This window comes from Lissotriton vulgaris, chromosome 7, assembly GCF_964263255.1.
Source record: "Lissotriton vulgaris chromosome 7, aLisVul1.2, whole genome shotgun sequence".
NCBI lineage: Eukaryota > Metazoa > Chordata > Amphibia > Caudata > Salamandridae > Lissotriton > Lissotriton vulgaris.
Genome location: NC_141695.1, coordinates 1,080,010,816 through 1,080,036,031, shown reverse-complemented (window position 1 = coordinate 1,080,036,031; position 25,216 = coordinate 1,080,010,816). Strand labels below are relative to the sequence as shown.

Here is a 25,216-nt window from a genome sequence, read left to right as displayed (position 1 = left end):
GGAAATCAGGAAGTGTTGACCGCCAATTTGTCACTGCAATAAAATATTTTGTTATAAATGAATCCTTATTGATAAACATTGTCTGCGCCATCTTGCCTTTTTTCCAATGCCACAATTTTGTCATGCACGGCAGCCATTTTAGATGCCAGGCTGGTCCCAGGCTATCACCTACCCCTGCGGATGTAGTTTATGGCCCCAGCTGTAGAGAATCCAGACATGCCAACCCAATTCAGGCGTGAGACTACTGATTTCAGTGCTAGTCTCCCGCCTCCCGATTTCTGCAAGCAAAAACCCGGGGGCATATTACCAACAACTAGCGATAATTTTTGTCTCTAACTTGTTTAGAGACAAAAATTATCGCCGCACATCGGCGATTTTTATCGCAGATAAACCTTGCTATTAGCAAGGTTTATCGCAAATGCGATAAAAAACGGCCGCAATGCATGAATATCGCAGAAAAGTCAGCGATATTCATGTATTATCGAGCAAATGCTCTTAGCCATGTTATCCACCTCCCATTGGATAACATGGCTAAGAACTGCTCAGGTCAGGTGTTAGCTTTTGGAGATATTCGCGCTTAGCGCGAATATCTCCAAAAGTTGGTAATAGGAGATAGCGATGTTAGGGACTGTTTCCAGTCGCTAACATCTTGGCACGCCCACTTTGCATGTCATTAGTGATAAATATCACTGACATGCAAAGCGGGGCCCAAGATGGTCGCTATCTCCTTTTAGCTGTCACTAACTGGTGTTAGCGGCAGCTTGGTAATAGGGAGATAATTTTATCTCCGCTTTCTTGGCTTTTAAAGCCAAAAAAGCAGAGATAAACCCCCTTGATAATATGCCCCACGATTCCTCGGGGGTTTCAGCTGACAAGGCTTGGTATTGTGTTACGTGGTAATTCTTCCAGGAAACGTCAGAGGGTCGATGCAGGGGTTCTAGAAGGGGTGATAAACCATTTAAGCCTCATGAACAAGCGCATGGTCTTTTAAAGATCTGTGAAGTACTCGGGGCGGCGGTGTGTGTGTGTCCTCTTTCAGGAGCGGGCGGGGGGGGGGGGGCACTGCCAGCAACTTCCAGGCCAGGCAGTGTTCAATAGTTGCATCACCCTTTCTCTGCCTGCTATTGCGCTCCATGCTTCGGAAAGGTAAGAAAAAGAACGTGCATTTGAGTTTGAAATGTCCGATCCTGTAGCAGTACACTTGCAAAGCCCACACATGACAATAACCCGATTCAAGGCCCCATTCACCCGTTTTAAAAAAAATATATAACACTCCAACAAAGTAGGATTATAAAACTTTATTAACTTTTAAATATAACGAACGGAACAAAAACTGTAAAAACATTTAAACATTTTTCACAAAAAAAAGCAACAATGGTCAGAAGCTGTCTTTTGTGCGAATAGTCCCAAGGCAGCACAACGTGCTGAGTTCTGGACGGCACCCAGGTGATGTCACCTGGGTGCCGCACTGGTTTTTGGGATCCTACAATGCAGCAAAGAAAAACAGCGTGGGGCGTCCAGGGTGGTGCGGAGGGAGGCCTCGTCAGTAGCGGTCTGTTGTGCGAATAGTCCCAAGGCAGCAGAACGCGCTGAGATGTTGATGGCACCCAGGTGATGTCCAGTAAACTGCCGCACTGGTTTTGGTATCCTACAATGCTGCTCCGAAAATTGGCGTGGGGCGGCCCGGGGGGGGGGGGGGGCGTGGGGGAGGCGGCGTGAACGGGCCTCCCCAGGTGGCGGCCATCCAGCTGAGTTGCGTCCGCTCTTGCGGCTACAGCGTCTCGCTCACCATGTTGTTGAGTTGCTCCCACTCTTGCAGTGCAGCGATAGGCGGCTGCCACATGACTCTTAAAATGGCGGACGGCTCTTCGGTTTTGGGCCTGGTCCACTAAAATGGCCCTGGGACACCTTGGAACTCGGACGCTTGCCTGCTAGGGCTTGGGCTCCATTCTCGAAAAGCGTCCCCTCAGCCGTGAAGATTCTACAAAAGTCTTGGGGGCCCTCGACTCCTGCAGGCTTCCGGTGGGGAGCGGCTGCCATGATTGCTCGCGGAATGACCACGACGGAGCCACGAGATGGTGGTGCTCTCATGCTGACGCCAGCTTCAGTCTGAATCATCCAGAAACAAGGTGGGGCTTTCATCGTTTGGGAAAAAAAAATGTTCTAAACCAATGAAAAGTGTTATTTTTAGGTCATATGACCAAGCCTTCCATCTTTAGGAAACCAAAAGTAAAATGAACCAATGAAAAGTTTTATAAACAAGTCACATGACCTGTTATGCGGCATAGGGCTACAAAAAGCGTAGAAAATCCGTTGGCACGGGAGGCGGCGTCAGTAGCGGACCGATGTGCGAATAGGCCGAAGGCAGCACAACGCGCCGAGATCCAGATGGCACCGAGGTGGTGTCCAGCAAATTGCCGCACTGGTGTGGCCATCCTACAATGCTGCGCCGAAAGACGGCGTGTCCAGCTGAGTTCCGGTCACTCTTGCGGTACAGTGACTCGAACGCGCCGAGATCCGGATGGCACCGAGGTTGTGTCCAGCAAGTTGCCGCACTGGTGTGGCCATCCTACAATGCTGTGCCGAAAGTCGGCGTGGGGTGCCCTGTTGGCTTATGAGGTGATGTCAGTAGTGGACCGATGTGTGAATAGGTCGGAACCAGCACAAGGCGCCAAGATCCGAATGGCAAGTCCTGGATGTTGAGTGCCATAGTTGAGAGTTCTGAGCAGTGCTTGTAAGACTATCTGAAGCTTATTTGCACCTGCTGCAGCTTCACTATTTCCCAAGGTGGTGTCCAGCAAATTGCTGCACTGGTGTGGCCATCCTACAATGCTGCGCCGAAAGACGGCGTATTCAGCTGAGTTCCGGTCACTCTTGCGGTACAGTGACTTGAACGCGCCGAGATCCGGATGGCACCGAGGCGGTGTCCAGCAAGTTGCCGCACTGGTGTGGCCATCCTACAATGCTGCGCCGAAAGACGGCGTGACCAGCTGAGTTCCGGTCACTCTTGCGGTACAGTGACTCGAACGCTCCGAGATCCGGATGGCACCGAGGTGGTGTCCAGCAAGTTGCCGCACTGGTGTGGCCATCCTACAATGCTGCGCCGAAAGTCAGTGTGGGGTGCTCCGTTGGCTTATGAGGTGATGTCAGTAGTGGACCGATGTGTGAATAGGTCGGAACCAGCACAAGGCGCCCTGCACTGTTGAGCTTTTTTCAATGCCTGTTTTTTGTTGTTTCCCCTCCATCAAAAACAAAAAAAATATATAAAACTGTGCAAAAATACAAAAAAATGTTTAGAAAAGCAGTGCTTGTAAGACTGTCTGAAGCTCTTTTGCACCTGCTGCAGCTTCACTATTGCCCTGGTGTGGCCAAAGATCGCCCATGACATAGGCGGCCGGCTCCCGAGGTCCGGCGGAACTTTTTTCCTTTTCCTTTCTGCTTCTTGTCCCAGAATCCGTTTCACCTGAAGACATGACCAGGTTCCTGAATGTGTGCAGGGGGACGCTATTGATTGAATGAAAATGGCGGCTTGACACAAAGCTGACTCAAGCGTTGCTGTTGATGCTATACAGACAAAAATTGGTTTTCAGTTTGTACATTCTTCAGGATTTTTTTTTCCATCCAAGGCTGATTGAGAGTTTGTAGAAAAATGGCTTCAGATTTTCCACATATTACTCTTCAACATTCTTCCTAAATGTAACAATGTGAGACTCACTAGGAGAACGGCTGTTTATCTTTCCTTTCAAAATGCTGCCAACAATATTTTCTGAATGGAAGACACCATCTTGTAGCATAAAGGGCCGAAAGGGGTTCTGGTCTGGCCGATTGTTGGTGGAGACATTTTGACTATATCTTGGATCTGCCCGGCCTCGCCCAAAATGGCGCCGGTATAAATGGGACTCGTAACTCCTTGCCCGCAAATGTATATCTAGAAAATTTTATTGTAAGTGGCCCTGTCTTATTTTAATTACAAAATGTACGTCCACCGATTCCGCAACTGTTAGACACCTTAGTTCTTGCAACCTAATGGCCCGCTTGTTACGTTCCTCTACAGTGTAAATGTCTCCTCATCATATACGATTTCAGTTTGCTCCGTGGCTGGCCCACGTGGTTATAGGCCCGTATTTGTATACTGACATTTTCACAATAAAGGTTTTTAAAACAAAACACGGTAGTAGTATTTACATTGGTAAAGTTTTTACTTTTAGTCACTGTTTTCGAATCAGTAAAAGGCAAGTGAAATAAAGCAGTCCAATTACATGCCGGATAAAAGGTATAATATGTAGGTACATAGTAAAGATAAATGGTCAAGGGCAGTTGTGTTTTCCACTCCTGCAACATAAAGTGATCGATAAGAATCTGATAATCAGGCGTATCGGCGACTAAGACAGCAGGCCGAGTCTCTTTTACTCAACGGCTCCGTCATGGAACGAAGAAACGCCCTTTTTCTCGAAAAAGGAATATATTTTACTTGCAGGACAGTTGTAAATTTTCCGGGAAAGTACATTAGCTTGGAATATTATAACATATATGTTTAAAAAAAAATAATGTTCGAAAACAATAAAAAGCGTAATTTTTAGGTTATATGACCAAGCTTTTCATCATTAAAATAACAAAAGTAAAATGAACCAATGAAAAGTTTTATTAACAAGTCACATGACCTGTTATGCTTACGTTACGCGCTGCGCGCCGCGCCCCGGATCACTTCCGGGTGCGCTAACGCGGCGTGTCATATAACGCATTACGCGACAACGTAGGTCAAAAATATAGTCAAAATGACTCCACCAACCAGCGTTCGGAACACAACCCCTTTCAGCAGTCCAAAAAGTTCTGTTAAATGACAACAGAGGGGACAGGCAACAAGAACCATCAGTCAAAGAGGGGAGGGCAAGTTCTTCTCTTCCGGGTCATGTTGGGGCGCTACCGGAACTGATCGAATTGGTAGTCTACAGTGTTTCTGGATGTTTCAGAATAAAGCTGGCGTCAGCATGAGAGCACTACCATCTCGTAGCTCCGTCGTGGCCATTCCATGAGCAGACATGGCAGCCGCTCCCCACCAGAAGCCTGCGGGAGTCGGGGGCCCCCAAGACTTTTGTAGAATCTTCACGGCTGAGGGGACGCTTTCGAGAATGGGACCCAAGCCCTATCAGGGAAGCGTCCGAGTTCCAAGGTGTCCCAGGGCCATTTTAGTGGACCAGGCCCAAAACCGAAGAGCCGGCCGCCATTTTGAGAGTCCTGTGGCAGCCGCCTATTGCTGCACCGCAAGAGCGGGAGCAACTCAACTACATGGTGAGCGAGACGCTGTAGTCGCAAGAGCGGGCGGTAAACAGCTGAATGGCGGAAGAGGCACAGTGTAGCAAAAGCGGGCGGAATGGCAACTAAAACAGTAAGGGGCGCCCCACTACAGCGTGTCTTCAGGTCAAACGGATTGTGGGACAAAGTCCAGAATAGAAGAGTCATCAAAAGGCAAAAAGTTCCGCCGGACCCCGGGAGCCGGCCGCCTATGTCGGGGGCGATCTCAGGCTACACCAGTGCTATAAGACTTGGGGAGGGGGTCGGAGCCAAGCGTCTTCTCCGAGTCCGTGCCATCACACCGCCCCTCGGGGGCCTCCGTCAAGCGGTTTAGGGAGGTACCATATAACATTGTTTTCAAATGCAGTCAGGTCCACAAACGACCCTCACTTACTTTGAGAATAGTGAAGCTGCAGTAGGTGGAAATAAGCTTCAGACAGTCTTACAAGCACTGCTTTTGTAAACATTTTTTGATTTTTTTGTATTTTTGCACAGTTTTATATATTTTTTTGTTTTTGATGGAGGGGAAACAACAAAGCACAGGCATTGAAAAAGGCTCAAACTCAGAACTCTGAACTATGGCACCCAACATCCAGGACTTGCCATCCGGATCTTGGCGCCTTGTGCTGCTTCCGACCTATTCACACATCGGTCCACTACTGACATCATCTTATAAACCAACGTTATGTAAATAGTTATTTAATAAAATGTTTTACCCTGTTTCTTTGGTGGTGTGTTGTCTATATTTTTAATATTTGCATAGTGTTTGTCGTTATTTTGGGCGGGATGGGTGACGGAGCCGAGCTGTCTTGCAGCCCTCATGGTGTGGCGCTCAGTTCATCTCACTATTTTCGTATTTCTCATGAAGGGTTGTTTATAATATTTCTATTTTAGCGAGGTCAAAAAGAGATCCAATTAGTGGCCTACTGATTTTGCTCGATTACTTTTATTTTTTTACACGATTTTTCACGATCTGCAAAGACTAAACAGAGTATTGCGACTTTGTGCTTGTTTGTAAATAGAGAATGAACCAAAGAGAATCAATTGTAAAACAGTAAATGCTTGGATAAAAATCAATCAAATGGAGAGACAAGCAGGCAGGACGGATTACAACGGGGGTAAAGGCCTGCGTTAACTACTCTTCACTATCTGCAGAGAGAGAGTACTACTAAGAGAAAAGAGGGGAGGGGGGCAGCGTTCAAAGCACATCAGCGTGCATAAACACGAAAAAGTTTTTATCTATCACGTACTTGACATTTTAAAGCTTTTCATATTTGCTATTAAAAAACCATTGAAATTCACTGAAAAAACCATAGGTTATAGTCGATATATAGTTAGGAATTTGCATTTACAAAACCTTGAAAATTCAATGAAAAAACCATTGGTTTTAGGCCATATATAGTTAGGGATTTGCATTTACAAAACCTTATTTTACTCGCATAAAACCATTGAAATTCCATATATAGTTAGATGCGCTAACTATATATCGCGCACCCGCAATCCACTGCTGATGATGTCACATATTACATCATTCATGACATGGTCAGTGACATCACTGATTACATCACTGATGACAACATCCAGTGACTGTATGTTTCTGTAAAGTTAAAATATGTCTTACATATTGAAGAATGAGTGGATGTATAAATGTCTGGATGAAGGATTTAGTAGGTGCAACTGATTGTATGAGGGAGTGATTAAATGTGTCTCACTGAGTGCATGGGTTAGTGATTAAACTGTATTAATTTGTGCATCATTATATCTGTTGTTCTGTAAACTGCTGCATGCGTTGATCAGTAGCTATATGAGTAACTATATGGGTTATTGATTGGTTGCCCAAGTATTTGTATGGGAGACTGAGTATGTGTGTGAGTGGCTGGGAGGTGTGTGACTCTGTGCATAGATGTGTGAACAGCTGATTCACTAGATGTATGGGTTCAAAACTGCATGTGGAAACAGCTGTATGGGTGGTTGACTGTGTGCATGAGGGTATTGGTGAGTGATTGGATATCTCAATGCTACATGTCAAAGTAAGTACATATGTAAAACACAGTACATGCGAGAGTTGACATATATAAATTACTGTGTTTAAGAGCCAGTGAATGTGTGAGTGGCTGCATGGATCATTGAAAACTTGTATCAGTGATTGTATAAGAGAGTAAATATGTGTTAGAATATGTTTCAATAAGTAAGGTGTGTATAACTGTATAGTTGAGGAATTGGAGGTGTGATTGATTCTTTGCATGACTGTCTAGGTGTATGAGTAACTCCATGGATGAGTGACAATCTGTGAGTGTCTGTTTTCACTGAGTGTATCTAAGGTTATATCAGAGTCTGTAGAGGTTCATCGTATTAACACATGAATGATGTCATAAGTGATGTCATCAGTGATGTCAAATGAGATGTCATCAGTGATGTCATCAGTGATGTCATTTGAGATGTCATCAGTGATGTCATCAGTGATGTCACTGACCATGTCATGAATGATGTAATATGTGACATCATCAGCAGTGGATTGCGGGTGCGCGATATATAGTTAGCGCATCTAACTATATATGGAATTTCAATGGTTTTATGCGAGTAAAATAAGGTTTTGTAAATGCAAATCCCTAACTATATATGGCCTAAAACCAATGGTTTTTTCATTGAATTTTCAAGGTTTTGTAAATGCAAATTCCTAACTATATATCGACTATAACCTATGGTTTTTTCAGTGAATATATATATATATATATATCCATCCAAACCCACGCGCAGACCTCAGCAGCGTGAAACCGACCACACCAGCGTACTTGAAATACATTTATTTCGGCAGAAATGCATTACGCGTTTCGAGGTAACACACCTCTTAATCATATGCACAGCATTGAGGGTGGGTTCGTTAGTTCTTTAAAACATAGCTTAAATATTGAAGTAGGACCAATGTCAATTTGCTTAAAGAGGCAGTCTGTTTTAAACATTTTCAAATACAGTGTAGGGTTAAGTTTGATAGTACTTGTATTATTCTTTTAGCTGTATAATACTTGAGTCTCACTGTAATTGCATCCAGGTTCATCTTAACTCGCTGTACGCCTTCATTATTAGGTATTTGGACTTCATGTCCCACAATGCCTCTTGTCGGTACTCCGATTTTCCAGCTTACTTCAATGTGGATTTTGGCAAACTTTCACAGCGTTTCTCCAACACCTTCACAAGCCTTTCTCAGGTAAAGTACCATTTTGCAGCTATATGTGATGGTCAGAGATACTGTGGAAAAGATTGCAACCATCCCGTTTTCTGCTGGTTCTTATTTGCCTCAGTAAAGTTCATCCGTGCGCTGTGCTTCAGGGAAAACCCTCTGCAAACTCTGGCAAATTCAAAAATTGAATTCCAGGGTGAAGCGGGCTTCATAACATAGCCTCATCCATTCAAACCTTTCAGTGATAATTGTTTTAGCCGACGGGCGCTCCAGTTTGTTTCTCACAAAGTTCCAAAAGTCTTTGACAATTAAGGCGCCCTTCCATGCGAGTTGGGGTCGGTACCAGGTGTGTCAAGCACCTCATAAATCCATCCAAACCCACGCGCAGACCTCAGCTGCGTGAAACCGACCACACCAGCGTACTTGAAATACATTTATTTCGGCAGAAATGCATTACGCGTTTCGAGGTAATACACCTCTTAATCATATGCACAGCATTGAGGGTGGGTTCGTTAGTTCTTTAAAACGTAGCTTAAACATTGAAGTAGGACCAATGTCAATTTGCTTAAAGAGGCAGTCTGTTTTAAACATTTTCAAATACAGTGTAGGGTTAAGTTTGATAGTACTTGTATTATTCTTTTAGCTGTATAATACTTGAGTCTCACTGTAATTGCATCCAGGTTCATCTTAACTCGTGTACGCCTTCATTATTAGGTATTTGGACTTCATGTCCCACAATGCCTCTTGTCGGTACTCCGATTTTCCAGCTTACTTCAATGTGGATTTTGGCAAACTTTCACAGCGTTTCTCCAACACCTTCACAAGCCTTTCTCAGGTAAAGTACCATTTTGCAGCTATATGTGATGGTCAGAGATACTGTGGAAAAGATTGCAACCATCCCGTTTTCTGCTGGTTCTTATTTGCCTCAGTAAAGTTCATCCGTGCGCTGTGCTTCAGGGAAAACCCTCTGCAAACTCTGGCAAATTCAAAAATTGAATTCCAGGGTGAAGCGGGCTTCATAACATAGCCTCATCCATTCAAACCTTTCAGTGATAATTGTTTTAGCCGACGGGCGCTCCAGTTTGTTTCTCACAAAGTTCCAAAAGTCTTTGACAATTAAGGCGCCCTTCCATGCGAGTTGGGGTCGGTACCAGGTGTGTCAAGCACCTCATAAATCCATCCAAACCCACGCGCAGACCTCAGCTGCGTGAAACCGACCACAACAGCGTACTTGAAATACATTTATTTCGGCAGAAATGCATTACGCGTTTCGAGGTAATACACCTCTTAATCATATGCACAGCATTGAGGGTGGGTTCGTTAGTTCTTTAAAACGTAGCTTAAACATTGAAGTAGGACCAATGTCAATTTGCTTAAAGAGGCAGTCTGTTTTAAACATTTTCAAATACAGTGTAGGGTTAAGTTTGATAGTACTTGTATTATTCTTTTAGCTGTATAATACTTGAGTCTCACTGTAATTGCATCCAGGTTCATCTTAACTCGTGTACGCCTTCATTATTAGGTATTTGGACTTCATGTCCCACAATGCCTCTTGTCGGTACTCCGATTTTCCAGCTTACTTCAATGTGGATTTTGGCAGACTTTCACAGCGTTTCTCCAACATCTTCACAAGCCTTTCTCAGGTAAAGTACCATTTTGCAGCTATATGTGATGGTCAGAGATACTATGGAAAAGATTGCAACCATCCCGTTTTCTGCTGGTTCTTATTTGCCTCAGTAAAGTTCATCCGTGCGCTGTGCTTCAGGGAAAACCCTCTGCAAACTCTGGCAAATTCAAAAATTCAATTCCAGGGTGAAGCGGGCTTCATAACAAAGTCTCATCCATTCAAACCTTTCAGTGATAATTGTTTTAGCCGGCGGGCGCTCCAGTTTGTTTCTCACAAAGTTCCAAAAGTCTTTGACAATTAAGGCGTCCTTCCATGCGAGTTGGGGTCGGTACCAGGTGTGTCAAGCACCTCATAAATCCATCCAAACCCACGCGCAGACCTCAGCAGCGTGAAACCGACCACACCAGCGTACTTGAAATACATTTATTTCGGCAGAAATGCATTACGCGTTTCGAGGTAACACACCTCTTAATCATATGCACAGCATTGAGGGTGGGTTCGTTAGTTCTTTAAAACGTAGCTTAAACATTGAAGTAGGACCAATGTCAATTTGCTTAAAGAGGCAGTCTGTTTTAAACATTTTCAAATACAGTGTATATATATACTCAGCGGGTGCCTCCAAAGTGGGGGGTGTCCCTTACTTGTTACACAACAACTTCAGATACTGGAGCTCACACGGGGCAATTTCTCAGTTCGTCAGTGCAAAATGCATTTTTGGAATCGGCCTTCCTCAGTGCACCCAATTGAACAAACGTGCACACGTTTGCGTAGTTTCTTTTATTTATATTTATTGGCAGGATCGTGGACCAATCTCAAGGCGTCATCTCCGTCTTCCGGGAAATGCTAGGCAAACATAAAAACCTCAAAGTCCCACAATTCCTTATGGTATTCGGTTTGATCAGCGGTATGGTTTAATTCCTAATTTATGTATGTTCTGTTTCTCTTTGTTATGCCGCTTGTCCACAAATACAGTTTTTGTCGATGTCTGTGCATGTCTCCCTCGCCAGCTGCAAGATGCCTTTCCCAGGAATTCCGTAGATGTCCCTCATATGGTTGGGCATCTCAGACTTGTATAGTCTGCATCCTTCTGATTTTCGGGTCCCTGGCAGCAGCGGTTCATATATATATATCAGCATATTGCACCCACTTTGAATTGGCAGATGCCGTCTGAAATTTGCCCATCCAGGGCGTGATACTTTTGAGTTATACAGTCGCATTGTGTGGTGATATTGGCCCTAGTGCGTGTTTTCTATAATTGGTTATATACTTATGTATTATTGGCAACATAAGCGAATAACACATTGCGACCATTACCATTCCAAGATGGCGACCGCCATTTTTCCTTTTTGATTTTTGATGGTAGTCCTATCTTTATGTTTACCACCCGTGCAACGCTGGAGTTTAAAAAACAATCTGATGTTTGTTATCTGCGTCTCATTACTGACGAAGGCCGAGTGCCGAAAGCGCTTTTTGTGAGATTAAAGAACTTTGTGTACCTATCTTTGGAGTGCTGCCTCCTATTTCCCGAGGATTGCGGGGAGGGATTGTTGGAGCTGACATTGACGTCGGGTGCACCCCCGACTGGCAGGCACCCGCCTCGGAGTGCGACAGGCTGGTGCGAGTGGAGCTGTTATTTGTTATATATATATATATATATATATATACATTTGCAGATGCAGAAAGCAATCACAGCGCAGGAGCTACTGGTCCCGCTCCCACACCGGTACAAGAACTGGCTTTTTTACGGATGCAGCACCTCAGAACGCTACGACCGCGACTCCCGTCGAGACAAGATGGAGGAGGGGGCCAATCGACTCAAAAGCAACAACAAAAAGCCAGCAGAAAAAAAACCAGACGGTGGGGAAAAACAAAAACAAAAACAAACAAAACAGCCATACAGACACAACAAACAACGATAATGAAAGGAGACAACACAGTAATCAACCTAACGAGCCTTGTGCTATCACAACAAGGACTTGAAGTTTTATCTTTGGGCCTCACGTACGGTAGCAACACTAACTTTGATTACGTCCAAACTCGCATAGATCTGTTCATGTATGTCTGAAAATTAAAATTACAAAAATATTTCTTTCAAAACCAGCACGCAATGGAGACACCAGCACTGTGTGAACAGGAACAAATCCTGAGTGTGGCAAACATGGAGGCACTGCAGGATCTGATAGACCTCGAACAACAAAATGAAACTGTTCTAAAGACACCCAGTGGAGTGGCGGTAAACTCAGAGATAGATATCTACCAAACGATCAAAACTGGTTTTAAACTCAAATCAGTTTTTATGCCAATAATGCCAAAAGATGGACTGGACCTCTTTTCGGAGTGTGTGATAAAAGACCTCAAAGAACTATCTATCAAAAGTACTAAAGAGGGTGCTGCAAACAACAGCGATCTAATGAGAAAGTACAACAACCTAATGGAGAAAATTAAGGCGAGATCTGACATTGTAGTGAGATGGTCAGACAAGGGGGGCAACATAGTCCTATGGCCACTTGAGATGTACAACCAGGAAGCACTCACACAGCTTCAAGACCGTGAATGCTACATGAGAATAAGTCCAACACACATCATTGGTATACAAGAGAAATACCACAACGAGCTATACAAGTGGAAAGGGATGGGATTGTTGAGCAAACAGAAGTTTGAGTTCCTGAAGAATGACTACCCAGTAACTCCCCAACGCTACCTAATCCCCAAAATTCACAAAAACAACAGAGTCCCCCCTGGCAGACCAATCATATCAGCAATAGGGAGTCTCTTCGAAAGAACGAGTGTATTCATAGACCATTTCCTATAGCCAGAAGTGAGGGAATTACCTGCATACATCAAAGACACTGGGGACTTCCTAGCTAAAATCTATGATGTGGAATGGAAAGAGAACTGCTTATTCATGACGCTAGATGTACAATCATTGTACACAAGCATCAGGCATAAAGATGGCCTCAACGCCTTCAAACATTACCTTGGGAAAAGGCCAATACACTTATACAAACATACCTGCATGCTACTTGAAATGACAGAATGGTGCTTGACCAACAACACCTTCATATTTGACAAACTACATTATAAGCAGATGCAGGGATCAGCTATGGGTACTTTCTTCTCCCCCAGCTATGCAAATCTGCATATGGGCTGGTGGGAGGAGCAGGTGTTGCAAGTTATTCATGCAGAAACCATGACCAACAACATTATGGTGTATAAACGATTCATTGATGACATTTTTTTATTTGTGGCAGGGCAGCCCTGAAAGTGCAGAACAGTTTGCTAGTGAATTGAATGAAAATGCTTTAAACTTAAAATTCTACTGTAACATTAGCCCTACCACTATACAGTTCCTTGATTTAGAGTTATTTGTCCGAAACAACAGTATACAGACACGCGCATACCGAAAACGTACAGCGGGCAATGCCCTCCTGCACGCGCAAAGTTTTCATTCCACACCTTTGAAACAATCCATCCCATATGCTGAATGCCTAAGGATGACTAGAAACTGTAGCACCCCAGAAGATTTGACAGAGGCCAAAAAGAACCTCTTCACTAGGCTCAAGAACAGGGGATACACTGATAAAACGTGTAGGAGAGCAGAAATCAAATGCAATATGAAATCTAGGCAGGAACTCATTTTCCCTCCCAAAAACAGCAGGACTCATGTGATCTGCGAACGGCAGCCACCTAGACTTATCACGGGATACAACAGGTACCACATGAATCTCTGTAACATCCTTAGGAGACACTGGTCATTGGTACATAATGACCCAACTGGCCAGGCGGTGGGAAAAACGCCACTTGTAACCTACAGAAAAGCCAAGTCGATGCGCAGCCAGTTGGTTTGCAATGCCCCAGCAATAAAAAAGTCTTGTAATTGGTTACAAAACCAGAAAGGTTTCAAAAAATGCAGCAAATGCAAAGCGTGTAACCATGGCATCAACACAACTGATGTCAGTGTACCCTTCAGACAAAAACCGTACACTATTAGAGCACAATACTCATGCAAAACAGAATTTGCGGTGTACGTGTTGACATGTGTATGTGGGAAAAGATATGTGGGTTCCACCATTCACCCTGCACATGTCAAAATTCTACAACACCTAAGGGCAATAGCGAACAAAGACCCAACGTACCCAGTAGCTAGGCACATTAATCAGCTACATGAAGGGAATGCCCAAAGCCTATCATACTATGTAATCGACAGCGTACCCAGGAACATAAGAGGAGGCAATCGTAAACTGGCCTTACGTCGCCTAGAGTCCAGATACATAATCCTTCTGAACTCTAAAATCCCGTTCGGTTTGAACGCGGATGAAGCCCTGAACGTACATCTGTAACCAGTCTACACTGTTTTCTTTCCTGATTACCCATTCTTAACATCTGCAGTTCAACTACTACTTAATTGTTTTAAATCACGAGCACATTAGGACACCACGACCACATTCCCTTAATTCACCACTTCACTTCACTTAGATTCACTATTATTCACCAATCACTTCCCAAGGTACACTATACACGTTTCTATCCACCTACTCCACTTGGAGACGATTTGTGTCCATTGTGCAATGTTCTAAGGCTGAGATTTTAAGAAAGGTTTGACACTATGGCAGTAGTACAGCTTGTGATATATTTACGCATGCGCAAAATCATGTTAACAATAAATAAGTAACATTGTACGCAAGATGACTATGAGCAACATTGTTAGTCCAATTGTATATGCCGCAAACAGTTGATAACATAGATTGAATATGTAACAATGCAACTTGGTGCTCACATCGTAGTAGAATCAACTGAATACACCATTCAGTGCGTTTTGCAAATGGGCTTACACCCAGGAGTGCTCAACTCCGAATGCGACCAACCTTCAGTCGCACACGCCATAATCCAACAGCCACTTGGCCGGGTTTGGGACCGCAATGTTAATGTCAGCCACAACAACTTCAGGCGCAATGGAGCAGGCCAATGGCAGAATAACACGCATGAAGGTTAAACTTGTAAATAGTGTTGGTGCACGCTTTAAGTTAATTTAGAGTGTTCTCTCTGCAAAAAATATACTGGTGTGAATTATACAAACATGAAGTATATTAGAGAAGTTTTATGAAATGTGTTTCCCATGTGCTTCTCAAAGTTAAAAAAAAAGTGTAAGAGACTGCCATGATAAAATAATGAGCAAGTCATGAACTCTTCTATGTCCATACATGAGGGTCATATACCTGTAACCATAGCAACCCTCAGCCAATTGAAACTTGTGTAACACATGAATGCCTATGTGACCATGTAACATAGATGTATATATAGTTTAACAGAAAGTTCATGCAGATGTAGTGAACAAGGCGGGAGCAAGCCGCCGAAACGCGTCTAAGCAGCAAATCAGCCATTAAATATCGTTTGGATTATTATTCACGGAATTGGCGCCTTATTTTGATGGAAAGTTTGGTTTGGTGATAATATATATATATATATATATATATATATATATATATATATATATATATATATATATATATGTATTACCTACTGGCGGTCGCTAGTAGGTAGTTATAGTTAGGATTTTTTTCAATGTTAAATCTCAAAATTCTATTTGGAATAACTTTGGCGCCGGTTGACGAATCTGCCTGAACATTTCCTCAAAATGGCCTCGTCGAGCTCCGGTCCTTCCCTGGAAGTTTGGGGGGGATGCGTCAAGCGAGGGCCGAGATAAAAGGGTGGTCCCAAAACGCGTTTTCCCCATGTGATTTTCCATAGGGCGGTCGACCTCACTTTTAGCCTGAACGGCTGAATGGATTTCCACCAAATTTGGCAAAATTGTAGGGACTGGTAGCCTGATGTGCCTTTGCTATGTCTCAAGATATGTGCTCCAGTGGAATTTGATTAATTTAGGTTCCAAAAAATATATATATCTATAGGTGCGCCCCGGTATGCGCCCCGGGGAGCGCACCGGGCGCGCCACGTGACTTTCGCACGGAAAGCTGATTGGCTCACGGGTGTCTGTAAACATTCGAAACAGTCCGGAGCGGCCGCCATCTTGTGTCTCGGTAGGATAGAGACACAAGAGGTGGAAAAAAAAAAGGGGGAAATGACCATAAGGGGGCAGGGTAGACCCCCCTGACCCCCTAGGTTTGATGTGGGGGCTATAAAAGGGCCCAGCGGTGCAAAATATATATATATATTTTTTTGATTTGCGCGGGGGGAGCGCCTGGTACGCGCACCGGGGAGCGGACCGGGGAGCGGCCCATGGGGAAAGAAGAATGACAGAGTTATCAAAAAATTTAGCCTTTTTTTATAAATTGGAGGTAGTTCTAAAAAGAACTGTTTTTTGTCTTCTTTTTGTTGTTTTATATTTTTTGTGTTTTTGGAACATTTTGTACTTTTTTTTGGCTTTTATGAACTATTTTATATTTTTTTGTTATTTTTATGGGGAGAAACGAAAAAACAGGGAATTGAAAATGGCTCAACTGGAGCAAAAAAAAAAAATAAGAAAAAATTAGGGTTTTTTGGGGCATTTGTGGTTCTCCCCTGCAAGGACGATAAGCTTTATGCCCAGTTCACCATAGTAGATGGTCTTACCACAATGGATACATGTTATATGGAAATCCGCAAACCGTGGCTGAATGCAAGGGATCGTCTCCCTTGCCTCTGGTCCCAATGGAGTGGGTTGCTTTTTTTTGGAGGTGGTGCTTGAAGATTGGGGAGGGTTACTGGCCAGTTCCCTCATCTCTGCAGCAAAATAGTTCATCTGATGCCTGCGCTGCATGTGGCGAATCATGGTGTTGTTTCCAAATGAGTATTTTTTATTAGCGTTCCCCCTTGAAAGTTCTATGCCACAGATTAGGCAAGTCACCTTGGCCGCATTGACTTTTTTCTTGCCCTCTGGGATCGAAAAAAACTCCCATACAATGTGTGGTTTTGGCTGGTATGGGGTATTGTGTTCTTGCAGCCATCTTCTCCCTCCCCTCCTCCTCCTCCTCCTCCTCCTCCTCCTCCTCCTCTTGTTGAGCACCAATGTAATCTTGTGGTGGTCCTCTTGGTGGTTGTGGTGGTGGTGGTGGTGCAGATGCTCCATCTGCTGCTGCTGTTGAAGCCATTTCAAAGTACAAAATATACCTCAAAGATTGCAAAACAGGTCTTCCTAAGTCAAAGGACAAAGTCAGAATAAGGAAAAAAGGTGGGGGTCTTTCATCATTTGAAAAAAAAAAGGCCTGAACCAATGAGAAGTGTTATTTTCAGGTCACAAGACCAGGGATTTCATCATTATGAAACCAAAACTGTTCTGCACCAATTAAAAGTGTTATTTTCAGGTCACAAGACCGACGCGCTTACGTGGCGCGCCCCCGGGCGCGTCGCGTAAGCGCATCACATGTTTACGTTGCACGATCGTATTCGCTCGAGTGCTTCCGGGTGCGCTTACGCCGTGCGTATCACGTGGACGAGGCTACGCAATACGTCACAATGATGTTTTCGTTCACGGCAATAGCGCTAACGGGACGCTCTCCGGAGCGCGCCCTGGGGCGCTTCAAAAGACTACGCTTTCCGGGGCGCTCCAGGGTAAAAAAAAAAAGAAAAAAAATATATATACATAAAAAAATTGTTTTAAATACAAATAAAATATAGGATTCATTCATTTTAAAAAATATTACAGTTTATAGCTATAGACATTTGCTATTAACAAAATTTTGAAATTCAAAGAAAAAAATCTAGGTTTGGGGCCTTATATATAGTTAGGAATTAGCATTTAAAAAACCTATGAAATTCTCTCAAAAAACCATAGGCTTCACACCAGTTATAGTTAGGAATTAGCATTTAAAAAACCTATTAAATTCACTGAAAAACCATAGTTTTCACACCAGTTATAGTTAGCTGGAAATTTTACTGACATAAAACCATTGAAATTCCACGTTATAGTTAGTTGGACTCACTATAACTTGCGCGTGTAATGCACTGCTAATGACGTCACATATTACATCACTCATGACATAGTCAGTGACATCACTCATGACATCACCGATGACACCATCCTTGTGACAGAGTGACAGACCTCCTTTCACTGTAACCCTTAAAAAACATATTCAAAAATAGAAACTAACATTTTAAAAAAAAAAGGAGATACCCATACCAGATACAACAGCCAATTCAGTAATTCCACCATTTATATACACATCCACTAATTCACCAACAGTTCTATATAGTCACTCATACATATACTCACTCATCATATGTAGTGATACACCTATACATCCTATACATCCTGTAACACATCAACAGTTTTCCAAAAGTTGCTCACACACATACTCACACTTGCAAATAAAGTATTGAACATCCATTTATTTGCATATACAGCTATACACACACTACCACCTTACTCCTAAGGAAACTTACACATACTTACTCTCTTAAACAATCACTTATAGAAACACATACTTATTTAAACAGGAACTCTTACAATCTCTCACTCTCACATATACTCACTTATATACATCAATACTCACATATACTAGATTAAAACATATGTCGTTACTGATAAAGACACTTGTGAGACAGTCATTCACTCACTAACACACACATATACACACTCATCCATCCATACAGTCCTGCACATATGCCGTCTTCCAAACACATACAAACAGTGAGTCAGTCATTGATGCATCTATGTGCTAAGTAATACCCCCACCAAACCATACAGACACTCATACTGAAAAAAAAACATCTACTAACCCATATACACATATAGATGGCAAAAATAGCACAGGGAGAATGCTTGACCAGATTCAAGGAAAGGGGATATAATGACACATGCCTTAAAAAAGCCCTCATCAAATGTAATCAGGTGGATAGCGAAACCTTGGTCTCAACTAGAAAGAAAGTTATAACTAAAAGTGAGACACCAAATACTTTCAGGTTTATCCTAGATTACAATAAAGAACATCTAGCAGTCAGAAAGATCATTAGAAAAAACTGGCATCTTATCAACCAGGATCTGATAAATGGTAAGACTGCCCCCAAAAATCCGGTGATTACCTACAAAAGAGGGGTATCAATGAAGGACACTCTTATGGTTAATGACCCATGTGGGCAGCAAGCCAAGGGCTCTTGGTTTGCTCAGAGAAAAGGATTTTACATGTGTGAGGTTTGTAAAGCCTGCCAACGTGGAGTAAATTTGTTTACTACACCATTTGGAGGTCCCAACAAAGAGATCACCAAGAGTCTTAACTGTAAAACTGATCACGTGGTATATGTGTTGGAGTGCCCCTGTGGATTAAAATACATAGTCAGTACCATCTTGCCTGGACACAAAAGGGTACTCCAACACATAAGGGCCATTAAGAATCACGATCAAGCATATCCAGTGGCCAGACACTTTCATGAGTGTCATGATGATAACTCTAGGGACCTCAAATACTATTGACTCTGTCCCTAAAAATAAACGAGGAGGAGACAGGGCGAGAACCTTAGAATTTTAGAAATGAATTATATTCTCAGCCTTGATAGTAAACAACCAAATGGGCTTAACAGTTCGGAAGAACTACATGCCAGTCTACTATGATTAATCAATAGCAGAGGGTAGACCAATCGAGGATGATGATATAACCAGCTGAGAAAACAAAATCTTAAAACCTTAAAAGTGGCTTGTGTACAATTGTTGTTATCAAATTGAGCGCATTGATGCCATGATAGACTTTGTCTTTAACCTAAACAGTTAATTTTCAGTCTAAAAACAAAAACAAAAATTGAAAAATGAAATTATGTTGAAATTTCTACTTGACCTCACGTTTTGCACATTATGTTTAGCACTTTATAAAAATATATATATATCACATGATAAATGTTCAGCCAAGAAGAAAATAGATGTTGGTTTAAAAAACGAAAAAAATGGTTTAAAACAAGTAATGACCTATATAAAAGAGATGCTATTGGTAGTAGGGCGTCATGTGATCAAGTCCCTGTAGCAGGGACGAAACACGTCTGCCAGCATTTACCTGTAACTGAAGGCAAATAAACTGAAGGCACTTTTAAGCTTGGTGGTTCGTGCTCTTTCTGTTCTGCGTCCTGCGAAGGTATGAAGCAGCTGTAAGGAGTTTTCGGCGAATATATATATATATATATATATATATATATATATAGATATATATATATATATATATATATATATATATATATATATATTTTGGCGTACTCCCTTTGTCCCTTCAATCGTACCACACGTTGCCACAGGAAACAGAGGAGTAAAGTAGATTTATTTACAGCCACAGTCCACCATCAGCATGACGCGTTTCGATTCTATGGGATCTTGATCACATGACACGCTACAAGTGGCTGGTTCCAGTTTTAAGAATATTTATTTGTTGTTTTAAAGTGGTATACACCCAAAAATAAAGTGAACAAACAATGTGTAAAATTGCAATTGTGTCTACAAAAGGTTTTTGCTCTCCGCTGTTTAAGTGGTCATACATTGTGGTACATACTGTTGTTCACATCAGAAATAATTCAAATTCCATCAGTATATTCCTTCTTATACTCCCATTGTATGACGTTAGGACTTTTATCTGATTTAAGCACAATTTCATTGATCACTCTTGTTGAAGGTTCAGGTACAAATACCATGAGATAGGGTTCCCCCCCTCCCCGCTAACCAATACATAACATTACTTGCTTGAGATACTCTGATTTACTTAAGCAATCGTTTTCAGAGCATACCACATTTGTGCAAGAATCACATGATATAGAGCACCCTCAACACCAACGACACTCTACATTTTCTCACCTCAAAATGTCTGCTTTTCTATCAAAGTTTTTAAGCCTTCCAATTATGGGACAAGAGCTGTAATGACAGCGAAACACGTGTCAGGGGTTGCTTTTGTTCATTTCAGGTTGGCTTGGATGGTATTTTACCAATTCAAAGCTGTAATATTGTGCCTGGAGTGATAAATGGCTTTTGTCATTTTACAGCTCAGCGTGGATAGCACTTTGCTAATCCTATGCTTAAAGACTTTGCTGTACAAATGGCAAAAGACTTTGTCCATTTCTATGTCGGCGTGGATAGCACTGTGCTCATCCTATGCTTAAAAACTTTAATAGAAAAGCAGACATTTGAGGTGAGCAAGTAGAGCAACCTGCTCTACTTGGGGACCCTCGAGAAGAACTTAAACCGCATGCAGGTTTTACAAAATGCTGCAGCTCGGCTGGTCCTCAGACTGCCCCGAAGATCAGCTTCAAAATCCGCACTCCAAACGTTACACTGGCTCCCGGTGAGAAACAGGGTGAAATTTAAAGCACTCTGCACGTGTCACCGGATCATCAACGGCAGGGCACCCCTTCCCTTGCAGGATCTTCTGATACAATACGAGCCTGTGCGATCCCTTAGATCATCTGGCACGGGACGCCTGGCCATTCCAAAGGTGTCCAAAGCTAGGATGGGTGGCAGGTCCTTCAGGTACCTGGCAGCATCCAGCTGGAATGAACTCCCTGTGGCGCTTCGCCTGGAACACTCAGAGTCCATCTTCAGAGCTAAACTAAAACCATTTCTTTACTCCCAATAGTGAACCTCCTTTCCACCTCCCCTGCTAGCACTAGTATCACAGCGCGGGGACACGCCGTTGGCGTCACCATGCGCTCTACAAAACTCCCTATTATTATTATTATTATTATTATAGTGTCGCTGGTGTTGAGGGTGCTCTATACAGGAGCTGCCTTCCACCTAAACTTGGGAACTACCCAGAGTTCTCTCCTTCATTTTTGCATAATTTATGTGCCACTCTATGCCTTCAAGGGTATTGTTTTGATATATATAAATATATATATATATATATATATATATATGATCAAGAGTACTTGCCACTCGACACGGGTCGCTTGAAAGGTTCCAAACAATAAAATCACATCTTGCCTGAAGCCGTGGGGTCCGTCTCCTTCTTTCGCCACGCAGTGTGGAGGTTTGAGGAATTGCTTGGATATATATATGTATATATATATATATATATATATATATATATATATATATATATATATATATATATATATATATATATATATATATATATATTCCCACGTTATAGTTAGTTGGACTCACTGTAACTTGCGCGCCTGCAATGCACTGCTGATGACGTCACATATTACATCACTCATGACATGGTCAGTGACATCACTCATGACATCACTGATGACACCATCCAGTGAATGTGTGTCTTTCTGAAAAATAATATTTTTTTATATATATTTGTAAAGTACGATGGAAGAATAAATGGTTAAATAAGTGTGTAAATGGATGTTTGTTTTTAAAAGAATTGATTGGTTAACTGCCTTATTAAGTGTATCTTAGTGAATACATATATTAGCAAGTAACTTTTATATATTGAAATGTATGTATCAGTGTTTCACTTTTTGTATAAGTGGCTGTATGGGTTGGTGACTGACTCACTGTTTGTATGTGTTTTGAAGACAGCATATGTACAGGACTGTATGGATGTATGAGTGTGTATATGTGTATGTTAGTGAGTAAACAACTGTCTCACTATTGTCTTTTTCAGTAAAAACATATGTTTTAATCTAGTATATGTGAGTATTGATTTATAAAACTGAGTATATGTGAGAGTGAGAGATTATAAGAGTTCCTGTTTAAATTAGTATGTGTTTATATAAGTGATTGTTTAAGAGAGTAAGTATGTGTAAGTATTCTTAGACGTAAAGTGGTAGTGTGTGTATAGCTGTATATGCAAATAAATGAATGTTCATTAGTTTTTTTGCATGTGTGAATATGTGTGTGAGTAACTTTTGGATGACTGTCGGTGTGTAACAGGATGTATAGGTGTATCACTACATATAATGAGTGAGTATATGTATGAGTGACTATATAGAACTGTTTGTGAATGAGTGGATGTGTATATAGATGGTGGAATTACTGAATTGTTTGTTGTAACTGGTATGGGTATCTCCACTTTTTTGAAAATGTTAAATACTATTCTTGAATATGTGTTTCAAGGCTTACATTACACTGAAAGGAGGACTCTCACTCTGTCACAAAGATGGTGTCATCAGTGATGTCATGAGTGATGTCACTGACCATGTCATTAGTGATGTAATATGTGACATCATCAGCAGTGCATTGCAGGCGCGCAAGTTATAGTGAGTCCAACTAACTATAACGTGGGAATTTCAATGGTTTTATGTCAATAAAATTTCCAGCTAACTATAACTGGTGTGAAATCTATGGTTTTTTCAGTGAATTTAATAGGTTTTTTAAATGCCAATTCCTAACTATAACTGGTGTGAAACCTATGGTTTTTTCAGTGAATTTCATAGGTTTTTTAAATGCTAATTCCTTCTATATCGAGCTTCTAACCTATGTTTTTTTTTACAATTTGCTGTTTTGTGTAAGTATTAATTTTGGAGGTTTTTTTTATATCATTTTTTCCTGGGGCGCTCTGGGTGCGCGCTCCGGTAAGCTCTCCGGAAAGCGCACCTAGAGCGCTACTTCCGTTCGTGAAAAAAATATGAATGAAAAGTTAATAATAATGCAAAACATTTCGTACCATACAAATAAAAGCAGTTTTTTTTTTATAAGGAAAATGATTATGCATTTCCATAAAAGTATGATAACGTCACTTTGGCGCGCAACGTAAGCGCCCTCGGAAGCGCCTACGTTCGTGCCGCGTGTGCGCACCCGGAAGCGCTCTGGTGCGCGCAGCGTCAGCGCGTCAAGTCATGTGACCTTAAAATAACACTTTTCATTGGTTGCTAACAGTTTTTTTTACAAAGAATGAAATCCCCACCCATTCCTTCACTTCTTATTTCACTTTTGTGACTGCAAGACCTGCCTTTTTGCTCCTGGATATTTCTTGGTTTTTCCATGGCTGCCAGACAATCCAGCAGTGATGAAGAACCAGAATTCATCAATGAAGAGCCTCCTTAAAGAAAAGTTAAGGAACATTTTATTTGGAAATTTTTTAAAATCCCACCTAACCAAAAAAAGGTGAATGCTCCAAAAGTGGAGTGCAGGATCTGCAAAGAAGTGCTGTCGCGGGGTTACCCCTTAAAAAAGTACTCATTTGGAAACTACATGATAATCCGACATGTGGAGAGGAAGCACCCCCAGAATTTTGCCCGGGAAAGTGTCAGGGCTCTGGCACAAGAGGTTCCCAGTGATGGGGCCTCTACATCAACCAGAGGAGCAACTTCTTCTGGGAGGGGGAGATCACAAGACCTGGTTCCGAACATTCAACCTGCTTTTAACCATGGTGCCCTCAGATGCAGATACTGCAATCAACTGCTTACCTTTGGAGAACAAAGTGTACAGCTCATGGTTCGAGCATTAGAAAACCATCGCTGCCCTTCCCACCCCTAATTTTTTTTTATTTTTTTTGCTCCTGTTGAGCAGTTTCCATTCCCTGTTTTTGTTCCTGTTTAGAAAAAAGAAGAACTACCTCCAATTCTCATCAAAGAGCTATATTCTTAAAAAAATGAAAAAAGAGTAAGTGAAATAGAGTGCATTGATAATGGAAAGGAGAATGAGTAAGAAAGAACAGAAAGGTATGAGAGGAGAAAGGAAGTGAAGTAGGAGGACTGAAAGAAGGTGAGTGTTAGGAAAGAAAGTAAGGAGAAGAAGAGTGAATATAGGGAATGTTGATATTCAAAGAAAATGTTGAAAAGGAACAGGGGTGTGGAAGGATAAGAAAAGATGCATTGCTGGAGTTGAAGGCAGAAGGCCTCATTTATGAAGCCATGCGTCACTTTAACGCCACCAACGCATCACTTTTTGTGACGCATCAGTCCAATAAAAAATGCACCTTATTTATTCATATTTACAAAGTGGCGTATCTAGGTAAATACGTCACTTTGTAAACCCCTGCGCCACATTATTCCTACCTCAGGTGTAATGTATGCAAAAGGGACATATTGACACAAGAAAGGGTCGTAGAGGTGACACAGTGAATAAACTGGAGGCCTCATTTCTGAAAAGTGACGCATCGCTGCGTGAAAACAGCGATGCGTCACTTTTCTGTGCGCACTCCTTACGACATTCCAGATGTGTCATATTTAATGTATGACGAATCATGTCGCAAGGAGTTACAGATACGTGAGTATTTCTGACGTATCTGTAAACACAAAAGTGACGCATTACTGGA

At 42.1% G+C, this 25,216-nt stretch overlaps 1 protein-coding gene across 1 annotated transcript in view; it reads left to right on the top strand.

Annotated features, from left to right (window-relative positions):
* LOC147702949 (uncharacterized) overlaps positions 1–25,216 on the top strand; it is a 4,293,369-nt gene that overhangs the window by 2,419,735 nt on the left and 1,848,418 nt on the right. The window contains exons 14-18 of the mRNA XM_086929459.1: positions 8,342–8,497; positions 9,238–9,305; positions 9,993–10,113; positions 12,199–12,780; positions 13,349–13,809. Of these exons, the coding sequence (XP_086785585.1) occupies positions 8,342–8,497; positions 9,238–9,305; positions 9,993–10,113; positions 12,199–12,780; positions 13,349–13,809 (1,388 nt within the window). The remainder of the gene's footprint in view (positions 1–8,341; positions 8,498–9,237; positions 9,306–9,992; positions 10,114–12,198; positions 12,781–13,348; positions 13,810–25,216) is intronic.